The sequence below is a fragment of the Cariama cristata genome, unplaced genomic scaffold (assembly GCF_000690535.1).
Source record: "Cariama cristata isolate BGI_N322 unplaced genomic scaffold, ASM69053v1 scaffold2531, whole genome shotgun sequence".
In the NCBI taxonomy this organism is placed as follows: Eukaryota; Metazoa; Chordata; class Aves; order Cariamiformes; family Cariamidae; genus Cariama; species Cariama cristata.
This window is the reverse complement of record NW_009600827.1, coordinates 38,042-61,712: the sequence shown is the minus strand read 5'-3', so window position 1 is coordinate 61,712 and position 23,671 is coordinate 38,042. Positions and strand designations below refer to the sequence as shown.

The window sequence follows — 23,671 nt, the reverse complement described above, 5'->3', positions numbered from 1 at the left end:
CGTGCCGCTCGGCGGCCGGGCAGCCCCGCGCCTCAGGCCCCGCGGGGCGACGAGGGGCTTTAGGCGTCTCCCCGAGCGATGCGGGAGGTTCTTCTTTCCCACCGCTCTCAATTAGTATAGCTTGGGCCGTGTGGAAATGGTAACCCTGCTGTTTTCGGATCCCAAGTGTCACTTGCTGGGCTGTGGAAAGTGTTGAGGAGCTGCCCAAATTTAAGTTACGTACCAGAACCCGAGCCTGCGGTCAGTGCTTCCAGGAGATGCAACCATACCCTGACCTTAAGCTTTTCTGAAATGAGTGAGGCTCTGCACAGAGTGCCCACTACATGTACAGTTAAATACGCTGACTTTTCCTTTAAGTAGGGGTTAAAGAATACTGCTGCCAACTATGCATGTGAATTCATAGTTTGACCCTTTGCTTTTGTTTTAATTTTTTTAGGAGCTTTTTGTTCAGTATTTGGCTACATACTCCTACAAACATGGCAGAGGCAAGGAGAAGAACGCTCTAACTTACAGCGACCTGTCTCATACTGCAGAAGAGTGTGAGACCTTTCAGTTCCTTGCAGGTATCTATAGCGTGATTGATTGTAAATCCAGTATGTAGTACGGAAAAATGAAATCTTGCTCTTATTGAATTGTTTTGTAAGGACACAATTCTCCTGCTGGTCATTAATCTCCTGTATAACGTTCAGCTGGAACTCGTAAACTACATCACTGAAAACATTTCTTTGTGAATGGGGATTTTTCTGGTGCTTCAAAATTACACAAGGCTAGTTAGTTCTCAGCATATTGCCTGAAGTATTTCTTAAATTCCAGCAACTCCATCTGAAAGCTTTCACCTTATAAAACAAGATTACTGCACATCTTTATGTGAGAAGTTATGTGGCCCCAAAATTACACGTTTAAAATCTGTAAGTCTTGTTTCTCAAAGCGATCCATCGTGTGGTTCCTCTCTCCTTTTATATGTATGTGTGTACACACGTGTGCGGGCGCACACGCTTTTTGCTGCTACTCAGATTTTTGTTGTAACGCTTAGCTCAAAGATACAGGTGGAGAATAAGATAGTCCTAGCCCAGTCTTCCACCGAGTTCCCTGTGGACATACTTTCAGACCACACAGTTCTGCTTTATCTTGGGTCCATCGTTACTGCCTTGAACAAATATCTTACCTTAATGGAGTAAAACTGTTTCTACAGGACATAAATGGGACAGCTGGCTTGTTGAATCTGTCTAAAAGGCAGCTGAGTAGTTGAGCACTCAGTTTTACATCAATTAACATACGTGAGCAGATAGTAAAGATGGTTGCCAGTAATCAGTTGTAAAATACATTCCTCGTCTTTGGTTACTCGTACCATAAGTGGGTAATTCCCCCTTATTCTTACAGCTGTATAGGTCAGACTGAATTACCTGGTTGTTCACTTAAATGATAATGTTTTTAACAAAGCCTCTTTTTGACTTCATTTCATTAGTGGTATGGATGGAGCAGTATTAATGAGGCAATATAAGTATTCAAACTGACTGTAAAAGAAACAATTCTACCTTCCAGATATCTTGCCAAAGAAGATCCTAGCTAGCAAATACTTAAAAATGCTTGAAAAAGAGAAGCAAGATGGAGGAGTGGGGGAAGATGATGAAGAGGATGAGGAGGAAGAGGATGAAGATGAAGCCGTTGATGAAGATGTTGGATCTTAAGGCCAATGGAGAATTGCTTCACAGTTGATCCATTTTCTGTTCTATAAAGGATGTTATTTTTGTGACTGAGAATCCAGATGCTGGATATATTTATATACTGAGCCATCTGCTTTTGCTTTAAGAAGTTTAGAAATTGAACTTGATACTTATTGAAGAATGGAATTCTTCCCTCAGAAACCTGGCGGGGTAAGAAGAGCAAATATAAATCTGACAGCAGAACTTGCTCAGATTATTTAAAATTACTTCTTCAGACAATCATTGTCCACATTTAAAATGTCTTACGAGCAGCTTTCAGTCCAAAAGCTCTTTCACCCTCTGACTAGAAGGGAGTCCTTCCCCAGTTTGTGTTTCTCCTAAGAGCAGAAGAGGAGGGGAGGGGAGGAGTTTTACGCAGCGTCTACTATCCTCAGCCTTTTCCTCCTTGGGGAGCCAATAGCCGATGAAACCCTCCCTCAGTTTTCTGGAACAGTGCCAGGGCGTTAGCAGCAGACCAAGCACATTAAAAAAGTCTTCTGTAAAAAAGAGCTACTTCTGTAATGCAGCCTAAATAACCATGTCGGCACAGAAACAGGGTAGAGGATGAGATCCATTCCAAGAGCTAATGTGGTTCTGCGGCAGTGGTGGTACAAAGTATGTGCATTAGATAACGATGTAAATATGTACATCTAGAACCTTTTTCTCTAATGAACTCTACTTCTGCAGTTTGTCCATGGTGCCCTACCAGAACGCACACTGAAGTCTATTAGATGTGGATTGTTGAGAAGGAGCAACCCTTTTACCATTTGAGTGACAGAGCTGGACTTTCTCATTTGTTTTTCTTTTGAGGTTTGTTTTTTTTTTGTTTTGTTTTTTTACTAGACAAATGGTAACTGTCCTGTGTAGAACTTTATATGCAACTTTTTTAAAATAAATGTTTTGTATGAAAAGTGACAATTGATGCAGAGACTTTCTATAGTTCTTTCCAGCTTCGGTCACATACGTCATCAGCGTACAAGCCTAGCGTGCTCACTGTTCATCCTTCCAGGAAGGAAGGGGGAACAAAAACCTCAGTGATGCTTTGAATAGTCTCTATCAGCAATACTAACCAGATGGAGTCTGCTTTGGGAGTCTTAGCTCTGTGTCACCATTTAAGGCAGTCTCTGCTGATACACAACTAACACTTGCACAATGTCAGTGGGAGAGAAGTGACCAAGATCTCTCCCTGGGTGTGAAGAATGCCCCCAGTAAGCATGGGAACATTAACAAGGAACAAAACCTCCCCTTCCAAAAGGCTGGGCAGCAACCTGCCCTAAATCAGTCAGGAAGGGAGATGTCTCAAGGCACACCCTAACGTGGATGGCATGGTAAAGAGTTACCAGGAAACTCTGTCCTCCCTGTCAGGACAATACTAACCGTTTCCCTTAGGCTGAAGACACAAATACACTAAACCGCTCCTAAAACACAAGGCAGAAAGCTCTAGCAACTCCATAATCTGGCATGCTCCAGATTTGTTCTAAGAAAGCAGAAACGGGGGTTAGGCAGGTAAGATGAGAGACTGGCAGAGGACTAAAGCTACTGAGCCACACTAGAAATGCTCTTCTTATTTTAAAAGATCAAAGTATGTGGCACTATAAAAAATTTTCCCAAAGTTGCCATAAATCAAAATTGTATTGTATCAGGAACGCTGCAGTGAGTGCTAAGTGATGCTTTATCCCTAGAGAAATTCCCAAGTCGGTATACGGAACTACACTATTGTTGAAAGGGTGGTTTTGCTTTTTTAAAAAATATTATTGTTAAAAGTGCGTGGAGATCGGTGGGAAACTGAGGGCTGAATGCTGTCTGTGTGGGGGGAGGAGGTGGCCTGCAGTAGGCTATGTACGTTGTGTGGCATTGCTCAACGCTTGGTGAGTCTAGTACTCGCCCGCTTTGGGGAAAAAAAACCCACTATTTGTACTCTAGCACAAAACTGCAGGGTAATTCTGTAGTGTAAACAGGGTAGAGGGCAACAAGATAAATCAAATCATGGATGGGAGAGCCCTAAACCACTGGCCATCACCCCAGTTGTGCTGAGGAGTCACAGCGGAATAGCCAGATCCCAGAGCTGGCAGCTCCGTTGTTTAACTCGCCGGGGGATATTTCCTGCAGGAGCTGCGGCCGTGGAGAGCCCAGGCGGGAGCAGGGTGTCCCTGAAGGGCTGCAGCCCCAGGAAGGGCCTGTGCTGGAGCAGGGAGATGTGCGAGGAGGGAGAAACGAGCGTACTGTGATTGACTGACCGCAACCCCCAGCCCCCCCCTCTGTGCCCCTGAGAGGGAGAGGAGTCAGGAGTGAGGGGGTGAAGGTGGGACTGGGGAAAAGTCGTGGTTGGGGGGAGGTGTTTCAGTTTTTGTCTTTCTTTCTCACTACCCAAATCTATTTTGACTGACAATACAATAAATTCATTTTCCTCAAGTCTGCTTTTCCTGTGACAGTAATTGGTACGCGATCTCCCTGTCTTTACCTCAGCCCATGAGCTTTTTTAGCCTACTCTCCTCTGTCCTGGTGAGGAGGAGCGAGCAGCTGGGGGCACATCTGACCCCCAAGGTCAACCCTCCACAACCAAAAATGCCGAACCAGCACATTAACGCTGGGCTACACGCTGAAGGAAAGCGAGACCAGCTGTGCACATAGACTGACCAATACAGTGGGACGCTACTGTAAGATTTCAAGTGACACAGCCCAGTCCAGTTCCAGCGCACCTTTATCCCTCACAGTAAATCTCACACACACACACATCCCGCCACTCACAAGCTATTACAAGGCTCCAGCTACAAACCACATCATTTAACGTGACCCTCCTCAGGCTGGGCCAAAAGTGACTGAGGCGCATTCGAACAAAACAAAGCACCCAGCCTGTGTCTCACTCTGCAACGGGATAATTTGCCTGGCAGCCACTAAACTCGACAGCTGAAACAACCGGGAAACAAGAAAAAGTGATTGTCCCAGACTTCTCTCTTGGTTTTCTTTCCCCACCAGCACCAAGCTCCCCACTGATGTGGAAGGTCTCCAGCAGATGCTATGTGCAGTTTGGGCTTTGCCACCACTGCCCCTGCTGACTTCGAAGGACTTTGTTTTGCTCCTGCCAACCTTTCCAGCAAGGAGCTTGCTGCTTATGGACCATGCATCAAAACCCGGGAGTACTTCAACCACCACAGCCTCTTCCTACACCCAAAGGAGGAACAGGAAAGTCCATGATGCCAAGGACAACCTTCCTTCAGGTACTGGAAAGCTACGCTCAAGTCCCTATCTATCCATATCTAGTATGGGAAACTTCACTATAAACAGCTACATCTCAACAAAATTACAGGCATCCTGAACAGAGGGTTGTACCGAAAAGCAGCCGGCTTTGCTTACGAGACACACTGAAAACTAAAAAAAAAAAAAAAAAAAAAAAAAGCAAAGTTTGCAGGTGCTGAATGTTCCTGCGCTGCAGGAAGCTGGCGGCACTCCTAAGGGTATCCCGGCCTAAGGCGGTCAGGGATTTTAGGCAGTGGAACACGGGCCAAGAGACACTGCCCAGGATGACTCTATTATTACAGACATAGTTCTGTGGGCTTTTTTTTTCCCCCTACAATACTCGCATGTGAGATCCTTGCCCCCCAGCCAAGGCCGCTCAAAAGAGATGAAGCTTCCTAAGCTTGCAAAAATGACAAAAGAACGGCGGTTACCAAGTATAAATTACCATATTTCATCCCTCTTAGAAGTTTCCTGTGGGTTGATGAACATACTCTCTCAATTAGTGAGGCCACAAGAACTTGAACACCCTTCTGGATTCATTCAGCCAGAGTCCTCAGTGGGGACTTCAGAACTGCCAAAATCCGCCACAGCCATCTCCAAGACCTTCCATCTGCCAAAGCTTGTTGCCATCAAAACCAGTGAACGGTATTTGTTTTCCCCAAGAGCTATACACGCAGCAAAGCCACATCCAATTCAAAGGAGTATTTCAAAAACAAGGGAAAAAATAAAGCTCTGCCTGAAATGGAAGAGGCGGCCGTCACATTATTTCATATTATTGAGTAAAACTAACCTGTGTTTGCAGAGTTGGGCTCCCAGTCGGAGTTCCTCAGCGTACTTGCAGTCCTTTTTGGTATTCCCCTTCACTCGACGCTTTACAGTAAACACCAAGTGCTTACTTCATTTCTGTTTAAAAATTGATCACCGTAGGTATGCACTCAGAAAGCAACAACAGGTAGGATTTCAGGCAAGCGGTTCCCAAAATATTGACCTTCCATAAATAATTTCAGGATTAGATCTTTTAAGAGGCTCAGTTAAGAGCAGCACATGTTGCCTCTGGAAATCCGGGCAGAGAGCAGGCGAGTGCCCACGGACACATCTGAAATGCAGCTAAGCAGCGTAACGCAAGGGCGGGCGGTTGGACTAAGAACTTTTTGGCTCTCAGGCAACAGAGATCTCCCTCGTCACAAAAAAAGCCTCCAGGCCAGTCCATTTAAATTTAGGTTACGATTTTAACAGAGCAAAATTTGTTATACCATAAGGATCTCTCCTCCAGTATAATCTCCAGTCTGCCACTGGGACTTTAAACAGTATCTGAGCTACAGACTAAGCAATCAATATTTTCAGATTTTATTCTGACCTCTGGCAGCAAGAAAATCACAGCACCAATGCTGCAACAGAACTGCCGTTTGCATAGTACACAGGGACTTTTTACCCATCTCCTGGGATCGCTCTGTCTAGTGGCATTCAGCAGCTCCTCGCTCATGAGATGTCCTCCCGCCGCTCTTCTGTGAGACATACCTTGATGTGCCGGAGCGTGTCCAGAGAAGGGCAACGAAGGTGGTGAAGGGCCTGGAGCACAAGTCTGATGGGGAGCGGCTGAGGGAGCTGGGGGGGTTTGGTCTGGAGAAGAGGAGGCTGAGGGGAGACCTGATCGCTCTCTACAACGACCTGAAAGGAGGGGGTAGCCAGGTGGGAGTCAGCCTCTTCTCCCAAGTAACAAGCGACAGGACAAGAGGAAATGGCCTCAAGTTGTGCCAGGGGAGGTTTAGGTTGGATATGAGGAAGAATTTCTTTGCCAAAAGGGTTGTCAAGCACTGGAACAGGCTGCCCAGGGAAGTGGCTGAGTCACCATCCCTGGAGGTATTTAAAAGGCGTGTAGACGTGGTGCTTAGGGACGTGGTTTAGTGGTGGACTTGGCCGTGTTAGGGTAATGGTTGGCCTCAGTGATCTTAAAGGTCTTTTCCAGCCTAAATGATCGTATGATTCTGTGATTCTCTACTCACTATGCAAAATTATTTAAGCCATGAATACATCCCACTGCGTGCTCACAGAAAAACGCTCTCACAGTGTACAAAGTAACTGCAGAAAATGGCCAAATTAAATGCAAAGACATCAAACAAAAACTTGTAAAGATGAGGAATTTTATTTTATTGACATACTATGAGGCAAAACAAAATTGACACCATACAAAATAACTTTATAAAATATCATTCACATCATTATTTTGTCAGGAATTACAGCATTCTGAGCTTGTTACAAGTCTTATGTTCTGAGGTGAAAAACACTATGCTAAATCTTTAGTATTAGTTGTATATATACAGTAAGAAACCAAAACAGAAACTGTTAGGTTTTTCATGAGTTTATTGCAAAAGTAGTGCAAACTATTTTACCTTGCAAGCTGTAAAACAAACTTGGAAAAGGACCCACCTAAGCTTAAAAACATGACAATAAATGCTCAATTTCACAGCCTTTGAAGCTTCCTTCAACAGTTCTCAACAAAGAAATTCCCCATCTCTGCACATTTTTAGATTTTTACTGACTCGGAAACAAAGTAGTAGCCAACGCACCCATACTAACAAGCGGCCAGAGAGCAGGACAGATCCTGCTCCGACACGGGGCCCGACTCTTACCAAAGCCGGCATTTGGGCAATTTGGCACACGACAAGGCCGAGCCCATGTCCTGCCGCTTCTCCGTCACCCCCAAAACATCGACCAACAGGGCAAGTTTGGTCAGTTTGGTTTACCTCCATTAATAAGCTGCCCCTTTCCACACTCGTATTTGAGAAAAGAGTCAAGAAAGCAGTACGAGCACAAAAAAAAAAAATACAAAATACAAAAAATTAAGAATTAGGAACATGTATTGTCTGTTTTAGAAATATAGTATCCTTTTCCTGAAGTCTACGTAAAGCGTATTTCCTCGCGGTCCCCCTCCCCCTTGCGTACACAATGCAGGGCAAATCCCATCCCGAACTACTGCGTGAAACCAAGGCAGGATACTACATTCTACAAGAGCAATAGAAACCAACAGCCTAAAACGCTACCAGGGTCCCCCCCAAAGCAAAACAGGTAGCTAGTAATCTACTAATAAAAAATAAAAGCAAACAAATGCTACATGAAAAATGTTAAAGGAACAAAATGCAGCATATTCAGGCTCTTTTTTTTTTTTTTTTCCTTGAGGTACCTATATAAATATTACCTTCTGCCCAAAGTACTATTTGTTTTGTTAAAAAACTAAAGTCCTTATCATGAGCCAATTGCAGGGCATACATTATTACTGAGAAAGTGCAACCATGCTGATAATTTATATGCAGCATATTAAAGGATGATTAGGCTTTAGAAAATATAGCTTAAGTATAGACCTGATGGAGCAGTTTTATAAAAACATTTAACAGAGGCATTTTCTTTTTGTTCGAGTCTCTCTGCAGCTGAAAGCCTTCGGAAACAGCTTTGAAGTCCTGCCACGATGGACTGTCAGCACTTTTACAATTCCATATATAGAGTTTTCTTTAACACTAAGTACAATTTTACAGAAAAGATTCCCCCTCTGTATTAGGTACTGGTAAAAAAGTCGTGGGTTTGGTTTTTTTTTTTTTTTAACTTCAAACAATGATAGCATATCACAACTCAAAAATAATTCCTTTTTGGAAAACTTTAAGTAAAAAGGTTCACAGAGTAGAAAAACTTGCACATAGTTGTAAACTGTTACATACAAAACTGTGGAAAAGTCAATGACATTTTATTCCCTTACCCTTACACATGTATCCCTTCATTTTATATATATATACACACATACACACACACACAAAATTGCACGCTATAGGTGTGTGTATATATGTATATATAGATAGATACACACAGAGATGTATAAATCTAGGGTCAGGATTCTGTATTTCAGAAAATTCTTTATGGGTATTTCTCTTTGCCTAGGTCTGCTGTGATACTGTACATTTTATAACTTGATACACTGAAAAATATGTTAAGATTTGCTAAAACTACGTTTTGTGGCCTTTATTTTTACTGTGTGGTTAAAATTCATTTGCTGTTTTCAATTAAGAATATGACTTCTGATTGTTATGCACTGGGAAAAAACACAAAGGCACAAAGGACAAAACTCAAATACAATATTGTTGTCTCCGAACAATAAACGCAGAGGTTTTGGTTCGCAGAACGCCGCCTCCAAAGAGGTCAGTCATTGCACGCGGTTTGGTCGCTTTTGCCAATCTCATCGACAATTTGAGTCAATAGCACCCAACTGTTTAAATGAGGTAGATTCCAAATCGAAAAAAAGAAAAAAAAAAAAGCAAGCTGGGTCCCCAACATTTTATTTGCCTCTATTTAAAATGTTTTAAGGATTCTACGTCAGTCGTAAGAAATGGAAGCGATGGCACTATCTGAAGCAAGCACAGAACTCAAGAACAGCTTTTGTCGATGTAAAGTGAAGTGCTAAATCGCAAGCCTCCTTCAGGCAGAGATTTCCTAGCAGGGGGAAGGAGGAGAGTATGTTCAACAAAAAAAAAAACAAAAAAGCTGAGATTGGAGAAAGCCTGGTTTTGGTAGACTGCCAGAGAAATGCCCGAGAGCCCAGTTTCCGTAGAGCAACGGTGACAGCCAGTGCCTAAAGAGGTCGGTCACAGTTTACAGATCCACACGTTTCCCTTTCTTTCTCGGGTGAGAAGCCTTCCTTTTCTACTAGTTGAGCTCTATAGGAACATCCTAACTCTCGTTCAACAGTATTTTTGCATACTCTGAGAATACTCTGACAAATTTATCGTTTTGTTAAGGCTTAATTTAAAGTGGCATCGCCACACAGCATCATGCAAATGTTAAACTACGTTAGCAAGATACATACAATGTATTTAAGCTACACACATCTACGCGAAACCGCATCGTTTGGGTAACATAAAGCGACGCTTACAATCTATGTGGTAAATTCTACAATGCCGTTGCTGCATTTAAAGTCAATCGAGGGTATTTCTGTGTCTGCTTTTTGTATTACAAGTGTTACTCTTACCCAAACAGCACTACATCATTTATATATCGCAAGCACAAGACATTTTAATACGGATGCAACACACATACAAACTAGTCAACATATATTTAGTACCACTCGAAATGAGGCCCTTAACGTATTTTTTTTTCTTCTTTCAAAAAAATAGCAACTTTAAATGGTCATAAAAACATTTTGATACAAGGGAACATTTACAATATGAAATTTCTGAACTGATTTTTGGTTCTTTTCCAGTTATTTTATAAAAAATAAATTGAAGACTATTAAACAAAAGATTAAAACTTTAACAGATGGCGGTTAAATCTGCAATGTACCAAAAGTAAAGGAAAAAAAAAAAGGATTTAATCAATACATTCTGTTTTCCATCTCACCCTCCCAAGATCAAGTTAACCACTTTGCTGCACAGAAATCTGGGACTGGATCATTATTTATGAACTGCCCTAAATTTTGAGGGTTTTGTGATTGTACAAACTAACGAAGCACTGCAGAAGCCAGTGAAATTGTGCTTATTATTTCCAGCAAAATACTGTCTTTGTATCTTTTATAAACAGTCTATAAACAATCCCACTTTCCTTTCACTAACGTATGTGTGTGTATGTATACACACACACACGGATACACACACACATACATGTATATAATAAAATCTACTAAGCTTTATCAACAAATTACAGAAAACAAGTGGTAACACTCTTCAGGATCGCACAGAACTTTGCCAGACCTACTTCCTCATTGCATCCAATTCAAAATTCGATTTTCCAAGATACAGAATTCTGAAACTTATTCCTTAATGTTTTTCATTTTGTTTTCCTTTTTTCCTTTTCTTTCTTTTCTTCTCCCCCTGAACAAATGCCTTGCTTTCCCAAACGGTCTACTGGTAATTATTCCTTAAGGAAACTTCGCTAAGGAAACGCACATAATATCTAACCCTTCCCCCGCATGTCCTCAAATTATTTCTACTGCCCAAAACCAGGTAATAAAGAGCTGGAAAAATGCAACGATCTCTTGGTGGGAGACATTCTGGGGATTCAACACTGGCAGACAACTGAAGATCAGTTAAAGATTCAAAGTCGGTCAGGCAATTAGAAACATGTTATTTACTTTAAAATAAAATTACAAAGTTGTCACTTGTAAACGAGATGAGCAATTTAAAGGCTCAGTCTTGTTAAGCTCCGTGAGCAAACGTATCAGGAACAACAAAATTAGGGTCAGCATACCTTATTTTTTTTACAGCACAGAAACAGTGGGATCTGAGCATCTCACAGTTGATGCAGAATTACCTTGGTGAAATCTGGAAACAAACTTCTTTCTACGTTATGTTGATACACGATAGGTTTGATCGTGCCTACAGCACGTGACCAAGAAGCTGAGATTTTGGGGTGCCCATAAAGCACAGACCAGATCTACTTTGAGTGAGGTACCTAACAAGCAAAAACGTGCTATTTTATGTATACTGGCACGAGTGAAGCTTCCTCTATTCACGGATTTAATAACAGGAAAAGCTGGTAAATACAGAATAGAGTCCACAGTAAATGTTGGGTTGTTATTTTTTTTTCTCTGACAGGAAATCTAACCTAACAAAGCAAATACAAAGAGCACCAGCCAGGGGATTAGAAACTCCCAAGCTTGCTTGCTGACCTTTTCACAATTCATTCTTGCCAAGCACACTCAAAAAAACCCATTAAAATGGCCAGAAAAGTGTAAATTTTTATTTCAGGGACAATTCCTAGGCTTGCTCCCAGGTCAGTCAATACCTGTAATGCCCGCTGATGATCAGAGAGTAGTTATTCCAGCAGGTATTGTAGTTGTGCTTATAGAAGGGGGGAAAACCAAACTAAAACTAAAGCAGCCTGGTACAACAGCACATCCAAAAGGCGGGGGAAAGAAAATAACTACAATCTGTGCGCTCGTAAGAACCACGTAGAAATGATTACGCCCCTTGGACAGATTTGTAATGGAAATACTAGGCTCTTCAAAACAACACAGGTAGGTTGGCTGATTGAAGAGTAGCCACAGATGGTTTTAAGATGCATCTGTTGAGGTAATGTATGGATAAATGCAAAACAATTACTCTTCTGAGGGTGTTTAGATGGGAGGAACGAGTAGCCAGCCTTCATCTTGTGCTGTGGGTCCCCTTAGCGCTGCCACACGCAAAACTCCCAAGACTAGCTCTCGCCATCCTCTCACACCTCCAAATTCAGGTAACGTCCCTGTCTTTGCTCTAAGTCCAAAGTCCTCTGATACAGAGGGCTGAAACTTGGGGGAACCGCCCACCAATATTGCCCTTTTGGTGAAGGGGCCAACGGACGTGGGTGGGGTGGGGGATCTGGAAGGGGCTGTGCCACAGCTCTGGCTGCATTCAGGGTCTGCTCGCAGGGAAACCAGAAGGAAAACCAAGAGAATATTATTTAACTGTCACCTTAACGAGTGCCTAATTAGCAGTTTGGCAAGAAAATGTTTCCCCTCGCCTCCTTATCTCATTTCCACAAGGGATGGCATAGCTGGTGTAGCGTGCATGGCATTTCTCTTCTGTATAGGCATGACGGGCACCTAGCACAGGGCTCCCTCCTCGCTTAAACTTCCCGATGCTCCTTTGGGTTTGCAGACCTAGTCCAGAAAGCGTACGTTACTCCTGTCATTTTCCATGGATATGCTCACGGAGAAGTGCTCACTGAGAACTGCGTTCAGCACACCTGCACAGTGAAACCCCTTCCAGGCCACAGCAACCTCAATAGTGTCTATGGATCTGTAACACAAGACGTAGTGAAATATTTTCTGAAAAGCAGCCATTTACCCTAGAGCAAAACCCTATACTTCACGCTTTTGGGGGGAGAACTGAGAAATGAACAAAATGTTGAGGATTTTACCTCATTCAGTTATTAGTGAGCTTATTTATTCAGTCACTCACCACTGCTCAACAAGAATTGGCTTCCAGAAATCAGAACTTCAGGATGGCAATCCTCCCTGCCATCAATAAGATTCATTAGTGTCTACACCCCAAGATTAAGATTATGACATTGCAGGTAGCATATAATCCCAGCAAACTTGCTTCTGAGATGCCAACATCCGTAGCATAAAGCCCAGTTACTTTTAAATACCCCCCCGCCATAACGCTGCTATGAAACCACACACCAGCGCGTTGTGCTTAAACAGGTAGTATTTCTGTCAGCAGAGTGGTTAATTATAAAATGAGGAAGCTTGTTTGGATTCGTTGTAAACAAAACATGAAGTATTAACACAGTTTTCTACAGTTTCATTTCAGATCATTTAAAGCACCTTTAGTCTGCGTGCACTTATTTCAAGGTTGAGTTACGGCCAAGGCCTTGCACATAACTGACACGAAATATTCACAATATGAACACACAAGTTTGGGGTTGGTTTTTGGTGTTTTGGTTTGGGGTTGAGGTCCCCCCCCCCATTTAAAAGTTTATCATGATCTCAGCAGGGAATATAGTCTTTTCACTCTTACAGTCTCATGTCAACTTCTCTAAAAGATACATTAAAAAAATACTCCAATACATCATTTTTGCCTCAGATGCAAAATATATTTCAAGCACCTTCATGTCATTTTCAGTGAAAGCATGACATTTTTCGGCCAAGAGCTAAAGTACGAAAACATTTTCCATTTGGAAATAACAGTACACAAACTCGGCGAGTGAAGGGACAGGTTATAGAGGGAGTCGTTGCTATTGAGTAACCCTGCACAGGGGCGGACGTGCCAGATATGCGATTTGCCTCGCCGTTTCTGATACCTTCTTAATACCTTGCATCAACACAAGCCACATCTACGCCTTAGGAAGACAGAAGGAATGACGAGCAGCCATCCAAGATCACAGTATGGCACCGCTAGTTCTCCAGCAAGAAACAAAACAGTAAAAATACAGTTCCTTTGGGAGCGTTTTGGCTGCTTAGTAGTAGGTTCACTTTAAAAATTAATTAATCTGCGGAAGAATACAGGAGGTAGCCTTTAACTGCATCTGCTTGTTAACTAACGAGTATTACAAAACCAGCTTTTGTAGTGATTTGGCCAAGCCATTACATTCATATTAACACTTCAGGCAAAGAAAGAACACAGAAAAAGCAACTGAAACACACTAAATGAGATAAAACGGATTACGTGCCACACCAAGCACACCACACCCCCACCATATCCTTTGGATTAAAACCATCCTGGAGGAATGCATCTTTCCAGTCATTAACCCTCAGAAACAAGAGGCAAAACTTGCTGTTTTGCATCCTAACGCTAGACGACGGGGCCGGAGTTTTGGTCTCTCCTTTCCCTAAGGGTTACAAGCAAAAGGCAATTACTGATGGAGAGCAGATCGATGGCTTTCTCACGTGGGCAGAGAGGCAACACTATTTCTTAGTTCAGAGCACTAAAACATCTACTGCGCTTGACAATCCCACACCCATGGAGGGACAGAGAGCCAGACATTGTAACTCGGATCCCAAATCCCTATTATTCCACTAATTCTGCCACACAGACTGGCGGTTCTTCATACGACACAAGAATCAGATGCGGGAAGAAGGAAGGAAAACGTGTGACAGCTACAGCTGATAGTCTGGATATTACGTTAATGCTATTAATCATCTAACAGTGATATCAAAGATTGGCATTTGAACGTTGCACAGACAACAAGCACACTGATAGCTTAAAAACTGTCTTTGTATCTTTACAGTGTGGGAGAAATGTGCATAGAGGAGAGAAGCAAGAAATATTTTATAAATTCAGATGAACCCTAAATATTTCCACTGTAATAAAGCAACTGTGCCCTCTGATTCATACCATAATGCAAAGAGAAAGTATAACAACATTTCAAACTAAAGCTCATATCGCAATACTGTAAAATATGGCAGTATTCTGAAAAGTACAAGAACAAGGAATGGTCTCCACAGCATTTCAGTATCTGCTATATATAGCACTATCTACAGTATTTTCAAACAGCTACAGCAGATGCAAAAAAGAAGTCTTACAGTAAAAAGGGAGTTAAAAATCAGTGCAATTACCTTCTACTTGAAGTTCTCCTTAGAAAAGACTGCATGTATGCATCAAGAAGCATGTTACCAAATGCAATTAAAAGTTAAAAAAAGAAAAAAAAAAAAAAAAGAGTACTGCCCTGCACTAGAAATTGAGAAAGCCACACTGGCAGGACAAATACATAAAAAGAGATGCTACTGTAGGAGAATACTATTAAAAAAATAGGAAAAAAAGTGATTTTATTACACTGGTATTGAGTGTGAAAAATACTGAGTGAGAACTTTTTTTACATTCCTTTATTTAATGTGTAAAAGATCTCTTAAAAAACCCAAACAACCAAAAAGTCCCTTTGGGTTATTTATGCCACCAGAGATGCTTACTTCATTACATCAAGAGGCAAGTATCTCCCATCTAAATCTCCAACGGTCCCAGTCTTGCATTTTTAGTACTCAGAGCCTTGAATAAGCATAATGTGCAGAACTGACCTGTTCTCACTTCAAGATATCAACTTCCTTCCTCAAAAAGGAACAATCGGCATGAACGCTAAAAAAAACCCTAGAACAATCCACCTGATCTGGCTGGGGGGTGTCATCCTTGCTCTCAACTAAATTTCAGAGATTCATCGGCATGAGAAAGATTGAGGTTTCTACAGGCGAGACACACACGACCACTGTATTTGAGGACCCTCTGCTGCAGTAAAGAAAACAGAATTGGCAGCAATGCACAAAGCCCTCCAGATCGCAATCTTCTATTTAACAGAAAGCCTTTGTGCACGTACACATATGACTTAGATAAAAGCTTCAGAAGCATCTTAACGTGAATAGAAACGTCAATATTTTCAGAAAGTAACCTGGGCACACAAAAACCTAACCTCCCCCACCTACCCTTCAAAAATTTAAATTTAAAATCCTTGTGGAAATATTATCTCGTCTTAGCTATAACAATGATACACTAACGTGAAAACAAGACTTAGGTTAAAAATGGACAAAGGCTGCAGGAGTTATTGATAAGAGCCCGAATTAAAACTAAATCTTCACAACCTTTTTGCTTTTACAATCAGGAAACACAGCCTGGGGGCCTGGAAGAAGATCAAAAGTATTTATTATGGATTTTTGTTTTAAGCATAAGTTTCCACGCTGGCTCCAGCAGATTAAGACACAACACCTTTCCCTAACAACTGGGGTAAACAGCAAACTCACTCAAAATCTGACAGATCTCGAAACAAGGAAATTAATGTACCAAGGCTTCTGTAACACAGAATATCATTGATTGCAATTCAGCAAGCCAAATACGGTTGCTGAAATAGTCTAAACCAAACCGAGCCACAATAAGGAATCCTAGTAAAAACAAGTGATCTCACTCCATACATCAGTGCATATATACAAACTAAAAGTGTTAAGATTGCATAGGGCTATCTGGAATGCCAACCTCATATAAGGCAGAGACAAATCCACCTACTTCCAACATTTCACAACAGGACCTTTCCTCCCAAGAATCAACTCAGCTGTTTCCTGGGCGCTAGAAGAGGTGGAGCGGACACTTTACTCTATTCAGCCACTGGAGCAGAAATTCCCAAAACCAAGCAAACCTAACTATTGCATTATATTTTGTACATTAAAAAAAAAAAAAAAAGAGACAGCTTTAAAGTATTTTATGTTTGTTGATACTATTTTTCACCTCCTGACGGAAGCATTTCGCATTTGCTGCTGCTGGTTTTTGGGGGGTTGCCACAGAACCACATACTTCAGGAGGGCTCTCTGGAGATGTCTGGTCCAGCCCCCTACTCAAACAAGGTCCAGCAAGCTGAGACTGTGCAGGGACCTGTCCAGTCAAGTCTGAGCCTCCCCAAAGACAGTGATTCTACAAGCAGTTTCTATCTTTGAATATTTGTGTTTCAATACCGTTACCATTTCCATGTAAAAAAGAAAACACAAACTCAGAGAAGACTAATCCATAGCAGACAACTCATTAATATCTGTTCATCTCTCAAGCACACTCCTTGAAAACAAAAGAAGTACTGCGGTACTGGCAGTTGTCAGTTTGTCCACCACACTGCTCACGCCTGCAATGGGAATAAGATATTTTTGTCACCGGGGTACAATTACTATCAGTTTTCAGGACTGCTAAGCACCAGGACCGCCTGCACCGAGGGCTGAATTGAAGCAAAAGGTCATTCCAGGAACATAACGGAGAGCAAGAGGCAGGCGAGGGATGAGGTCCTGCCCAGCGCCCTTTTGCAATGGGAGTCACGCAACTTCTTTGCACGGGCTGGAGGAAAGAAAAAAAAAAAACAAAACAAACCAACAAACAACTGCCAGAGGGTAATGCACATTTGGTTATTGCTGACCTGAGCTGCATAGTGACTTAGTGGTTATAACTGTTATAACTGCCAACCTCAACTGTGACTTCAACAGTAGGAATGTGTGTGAGACAGAGACATCTGGAGCTTTGTGTTTACCTGAGATATTGCTGTTCTTACAAGACAGAAGGGAGGTAAGAAAAAAAAAACAACGACCAGTAGGGTTTTATAGGTGTTCAGGGTGGTTTGGGTTTTGTTTCTGGTTTGTTTGGTTTTTTTTGAGGAGACATATTTGAATATGTAATTTATATTAAAATTATTCCCAAAAAGATAGCTGCTGGACTTGCAGCACGCTGTACTTTTCAAAGTATATACTTAATCAATACTTTTTAGAAAAATGCTTAAAATTATTCACTAATTCACCACTTGTGGACAGTGGGAGGGGACAAGAAAGGAGGGAGAATTAGCAGTATTAGAGGCTTAAAAAGATCTGTAAGAGGTAAAGATGTCCCTCGCCTGAAATGCATGTAACCATCCCAAGTTCTTCGTACTCAGGGAAAGAAAGTTACACAAAATTTCTGTTCATTCCAAGAGAATACACGGACAACAGCTACTCTTTGATTAAGGGTCTGCCCAGTACTCCCTTTCTCACAAAAAGGAGCTGCAATGACTATTCCAGCTCAAACGATACATCCTAAACAGGATGTAGTGAAGTCCCACAGCCTGCTTCAGAACTAAGATTAGAAGTGAAGACAGATTCTGCCCTCCTCACCCCATCTGACCACCTGTATAAGTCATTAATTCCAGATTGGCACGGAGGGGAAAGAGGAGGATGAATTTCACATCCAAGAGGTCTCTGCATAACGAACAGCAAATAAACTAAATGGCATCTTAAAACGGTTGATCTTTTTCCTATTTGTTAAGAATAATTCACATAAAAAAAATAATTCTTATATAAAACTCTGCCAAATTAAAATCTTTGATGAAATATCAAACTTCTCAAGCAAACGCACAGAGAAGTGCAACGTACCCACCATGGAAAGGTTTTGCAGTTTAGCGGTACATTAGGGGAGGTACGAACAACCTGGTTGGAACACAGGAAGACAGACAATGTGACTTGGAATTTGCCTTCCGTTATACCAGCATAATTTAAAGTCTGGATTTACATTACTATGACCAAAAAGACCCAGCAGCCTAATCACCGAATTAGAATAATACAAATACAACTAATCTATTAACAGGTTTTACATCGTTATTTCACCTAAACATCACCGACAATCAACACACTGCTACAGGGTGAAGATCTGAACTTGCACAAAGTTATGTACCTAAAACTCTTTATGCAGCAAAGGTTGGGCATTTTCTAGCTTACTCAACAGCAACCGGTTATAGTCTATCCGCTATATGGCACAGACCTCTGTATTGGTTAAAGCTACTCGCCCGACTCAGTGGCTAGAGGTAAATATAATCAAAACAGTGACTGAGCATCTGCTAAGAGAAAAGGGAAAAGACGAAGCAAAATGAATCAGTGGAAGAGAATGAAATCTTTAAAACCTGCCTCTTAGCATGTTATTTCAGTTATCCTATGAAAAAAAATAAACAAAATCAAGTCAGCATAAACAAGTTTCCTGGGCTTTTTTCATTTTCTTCTAAACCTGCTTGTGGCATCATATTAGTGCAATGGTTTACATATGTATTATGGTTTTTTATGAACCCAGTGTGCAAACTAACAGAAGCGTTCGTCTAGTAATTATCAGTTTTAATTAATGCTTCTCCTAAGAGTATGGCAAAACTCTCACATTTACTATTGACATTATGCATAATGAAGAGAGTTTCACCTCCCTTCATAAGTAAACTTCAGTTTCCTAAGATTTATCTTTACTGCATAGATTCTCTGACTTTTGTCTAAATTACAAAGTGAGCCACCCTCCCCTATCAGAGCTCCTGCTTCACCAATATTCAACATATAAATAAAATACAATTGTTTTGTGCTTGAAGGAACGTAGAATGTTGGTCTTGTGTGCGTCTCTGAACTGCACAGGTAAAACCTGCTATGTTGTGTGCACGCTTAAAAAGCCTTTCTACAAATTACAAGCTATACAATATACACTGTACGTAGCTCTGAACTCTCACAAAGTCAATTGCATATTTTTGCTTTTGAATAGTAATGTCCCCACAATAAGGTTTTAATTTCTAAATCCAAAGCATTCTTGATATGTTAACAGAAGTATAATGAGCACTCCTTAGTAAATAAAAATAAATAATAGCATCTAGTCTATCACATTAATACTGTGAAACATATATAAAATTTACATTAACTCAACAGTGAAAAAGGATTGTACTGTATTTATCACCACAGACCCGTATTCTTTAGAGACTTTGGAAAGTAAGTGTCACAGTCCTGTATGACAAATTCTAAAGTTAGCTGTCAGTATGATTTAAAAAAATTCTTTACAATTTTTTTTTTTTTTTTAAATGGCACATTTTCTTTTGCCAATCTAACTGGACCTATTAAAAGCTTAGGTACAAGTTCATTCATTTTAAAATTTTTCTTTAGTCTATGAAAAACATTTTCAAATGCAGCACGATAAAAAACATTCAAGAACAAGCTTCAGAAAATACATTTGCCCTTAGACACACAGAGAATAATCTTTATAACACAGTTGAAAACCAGAATTTTGTCACTTTCTTCTTTTGAAAATAAAAATTTTGTAAATGCATCTAGAATAATCAAGGCTTCATAAATAGTCAAAAAATGCTTTGCTTTCCTTTGTATTAAAAGCTAATTCACAGCATTTTAGCCCATCAAACCTTAGTATGAATTAGATCTTTCCAAATTATTAAAAGCAATTCAATGAATAGCAAATTGAATGAGGAGTTTTGTGGGTTGGGTTGTTGGTGGGTTTTTTTTTGCCCCTAAGCCCTGAGATCACAGCTCTTGATTTAATTACAAAATATGGGTCTGTTTTATACCAAGCAGCTTAGAGATTTTTGGCAAATCACATTTCCAACAATAGTGGGGTTTGGTACAAGAATGCAGTTCGTAATCAAGTCTGAAATTCTGGACGGAAGGCTTTCTTGCAAATGGGAAAGAAAAAAAAAATTAAGATGCATCACTCATTGCTGGCTGTCACTGTAGCTCGGGCAACTGTTGGTCTAAGTGCAGCTGGTCTCATGTGAATCCAACTCTGTATTGTACTGAGTCGCTAAACATTAAAACATGTCAAGCAAAGTACATAGTGCGCAACGTGTCCTGATGAACTTGAACTGCTTTAGCAAGTGCTTGATGATCTCTGCCATTACTCTGACCGGAAGTGTGGCTTCCTTCAGCACTGAAAAAGAACGGAGGTGGGAGTGGAAGATAAAAGAAAAAAAAGAAAAAAAAAGGTGGGGGGGGGAAAGAAACCCTATTTAATCTGTCTCTCCTTGCATGTAACGTTTTTTGTATCATTTATTTCTTCTGAACAGAACAGTCAAAAGTTATTTACCCTTAAAACACCACTGAAGTTCTGAAATAGAAAAAAAGCACAGAAGCGTACAGGAACGTCCTCTGCTTTTTACCACAATATAATTCAGTGGTAAGACCAAATTTACCCTCATACTGCTAACTGAGGATACTACTGACCCCAGAATTAACAAGCCCACTTCTTTCCTGCTTCCTTTCAAATTCTCTAATAATTCCAAACAATGCTACTCACCTATCGTGTTCTTTATCCACCAGATGATACCTGGCTCTGAAGGCAACCAGGTGCGCGTAATATGCTGGTGCAGGGATAGAAACAGAACGAGTACAGCGTACATACGTATGACACAGCTGGTAGGTAAGAATCTGCAGTTCATCCGAAGAGAAACGATTGTCATCCCAGAGGACATGGTAATGAGAAGGTCTGCTTGTTCCCTGAAAGCAGATCACACAGGACATCAGCATTTCAAAAACATCTTTTTAAATTTCCACCTCTGCAGGTGAACCGCAGTATAACCGGCCGCTTCCTCAAAAGTCACATGTGAGCAATTCTACATACTTCAGCAAATTTTTCCTTTAAAAAGGCAAACCACCTCCCTCCTTGCTCCCCATATAACTAATCCCTTTGCATTTTTTGATAGGATTGAATTTTCTAGAATTTCATCCCTGTTACTAAAATTAAATGATCTTACTGAAATGCACTTTTATCATGTGAAACTTCGATCTGGCAAAAAGCCATCATATAAAGTAGCTTTAGGCAAAACATTAATAGCTAACAGCAATCTAACTTGTGCCCCTGTTGAATACACTTTTTTAAAGAGTATTCAATTTTGACTTTCAGTACCGTTGCTATTTAATAGCTTCTGCTTCTGACTGGGAAGAAAAAATCAAAAGAAAATGTGAAACTACAATGGTACTACCTAAATGTATTAGTTGTTCTCTAGGAAATGAATGCACATTTTAAGAGAATTTAATGCAAGAGGCAGTTATGTAAAATAGTCCAACTACCTTGCTACCATTCAAAGCAATACATAGACAGGAGAGAAGCACAATAAACTTAATGCACAGGGTGTGCTTCATAACTGTTTAGTTTCATTATTTCTTTTAAACAATGACAGAAGAGCACTGTGAATGGCACAGACAAAAAGCTGAAACACACAGATGGAAGTTGTACCGTTTGTCTCCTGTGCAAAGAACGTGGGAAATACCAACAGCCAGCGTTATCTTTGAAAGTTACCATCCCACACAAAATGTTGTACCTGAATACCAGCGTGACTACACAGGTAAAAGTCAAACTCTGATGGATGTGTGATTTTTGTGTCCACTGTGGTACCAGCCGGAATGTTTCCGCTTTTTCCAACCTGTGTGAACAGAAAATGTAAATGTAGTAAGGCACAAAGTTTTTTTTTTCTTTTCAGCTGTATAGTAAGGAAGAAACACAGGAAAAAAAAAAATCTCTAAAAAGCAAAAAGTCAAGAAAGAATGAACAAAACTGAAATTTTGTTCAGCTGAAAATCTGGAATGTCTCTGCTACGGAGGAAAAAAAAAAGTTGAGCTGCAAAATCTTCTAAGTTGTTACCTACAAAGATCAGCTTTTCTGATTAATGTAAAGAGAATTTCCTGCAACTGATTTATCGAATTCTTTTCACTTTCCCATTTCAGGACAGCTTAGCCTTCTGTAACTTTTCTTGTTTGTTCCTGAAACAGGACAACCCATAGTTGTAACACAGGCCGCCTCTTCCCTCACAAACATGTTACTTCAAAGCAGAACTTAAAAATACTCTTTAAAACAATTTAACAACTGTAATCATAGCATGTTACCAATACAAAACCCACCTTCATGTCACCGTTAAAAGTTATTAGTTATTGCCCTGAAGCCTAGTCGGCTTCAAATGGTCACACAGAGAAGCCTGATAGAAGGAAAAAGAATATGAAAAACCCTATCTGTGAACAGAGGTTTGCCATTAGGAACTCTCCATTTAGAGCAATGACTCCATCCTAGACTTAAGGAGTCCCTCTCCACCCAGAAACCTGGAATCAGATATTTCTACATGTAATTCACAGGTACAATAACACTCATAAAACAATTTGACATGTTCAGTATTACAAATAATGCGTTGTGACACTTGATATGCCCAAACCGAACTCCAGATGTCTAATAACTTAGACACCCAAGATACCTCAAAGGTAGCATTAATGGAAAAGAAAGTATTCTGGAAGTGTAAGGTTCACCTTACCCAACAATTTCAGTGCCTACTGAGCAGGTGTCTGCATCTCAGCTGCTAACCCAAGAGTCACTCCGTAGTCAATGGCAACGAAACCAGTGAACTTACTACTAGACTCAGATGAAATGTGCCTTGAAGTGTGTTAGGAATACTAAACAGATCTCCATTTACAACAAAGAGTGCCCGAGGTAACTGTTCCAGATGTAAACATCTACATTACAAACGCCACACTACTCAGATCAATCTCAACCCTTGAGGATCTTGAAACAGCAAAAAAAAAAAACCCCAAAACAACCCAAACTGAAAAGAAACCTGAAAACTTTGATGAACTTAAAAAAGGATGGATGGACTTGTTGAAAGGCACATGCTGTTGACGTTTCATAAAAGCTTCTTGCCAGTTTATTATATGGGACAGAAAATGAAGGTTTTCCCTTCCCGGTAGAAAGATCTCACCCACTATGTTGCGTAGTTCTTCAAACAAGTCTCTTATTGCTTAAATAAGCAGTAAGTAATAGGTAACTTGGCTGCCTGCTAGATACCTGCTGGTCACAAATAGAACATACCCGTTCATTTTTATCTGTACAGAAGAGTCTGGTGTGATGCCTTTTCTGCACAACTATAAATGTAATTCCAGGCTGGTAATCCTTTTCTAGTTTAATGCATGCTTCTCTGATAGCCAGCAATTCATGATGGAGAACCTGAATCATAAAAATAAAGATGTAGGATAAATACACAAGATAGCTATCCTATAGATTACT

At 40.7% G+C, this 23,671-nt stretch overlaps 2 protein-coding genes across 3 annotated transcripts in view; one reads left to right on the top strand and one right to left on the bottom strand.

Moving 5' to 3' along the window:
• Positions 1–436: 436 nt before the first annotated feature.
• Positions 437–1,856, top strand: CHRAC1 (chromatin accessibility complex 1; the record flags this gene model as incomplete). The annotated part of the gene is made up of 2 exons (XM_009710161.1): positions 437–563; positions 1,543–1,856. Coding segments are annotated over 2 exons (273 nt in total), but the record flags the coding sequence as incomplete, so codon positions are not given.
• An 18,328-nt stretch (positions 1,857–20,184) lies between these two features.
• AGO2 (argonaute RISC catalytic component 2) overlaps positions 20,185–23,671 on the bottom strand; it is a 32,629-nt gene continuing 29,142 nt past the window's right edge. For both annotated transcript variants that reach the window (XM_009710159.1, XM_009710160.1), the window contains exons 16-19: positions 23,477–23,611; positions 21,948–22,049; positions 20,924–21,123; positions 20,185–20,557 (exon numbers count right to left, since the gene is read on the bottom strand). In XM_009710159.1, coding sequence (XP_009708461.1) covers positions 20,449–20,557; positions 20,924–21,123; positions 21,948–22,049; positions 23,477–23,611 — 546 coding nt within the window. In that variant the 3' untranslated portion in view covers positions 20,185–20,448. The remainder of the gene's footprint in view (positions 20,558–20,923; positions 21,124–21,947; positions 22,050–23,476; positions 23,612–23,671) is intronic.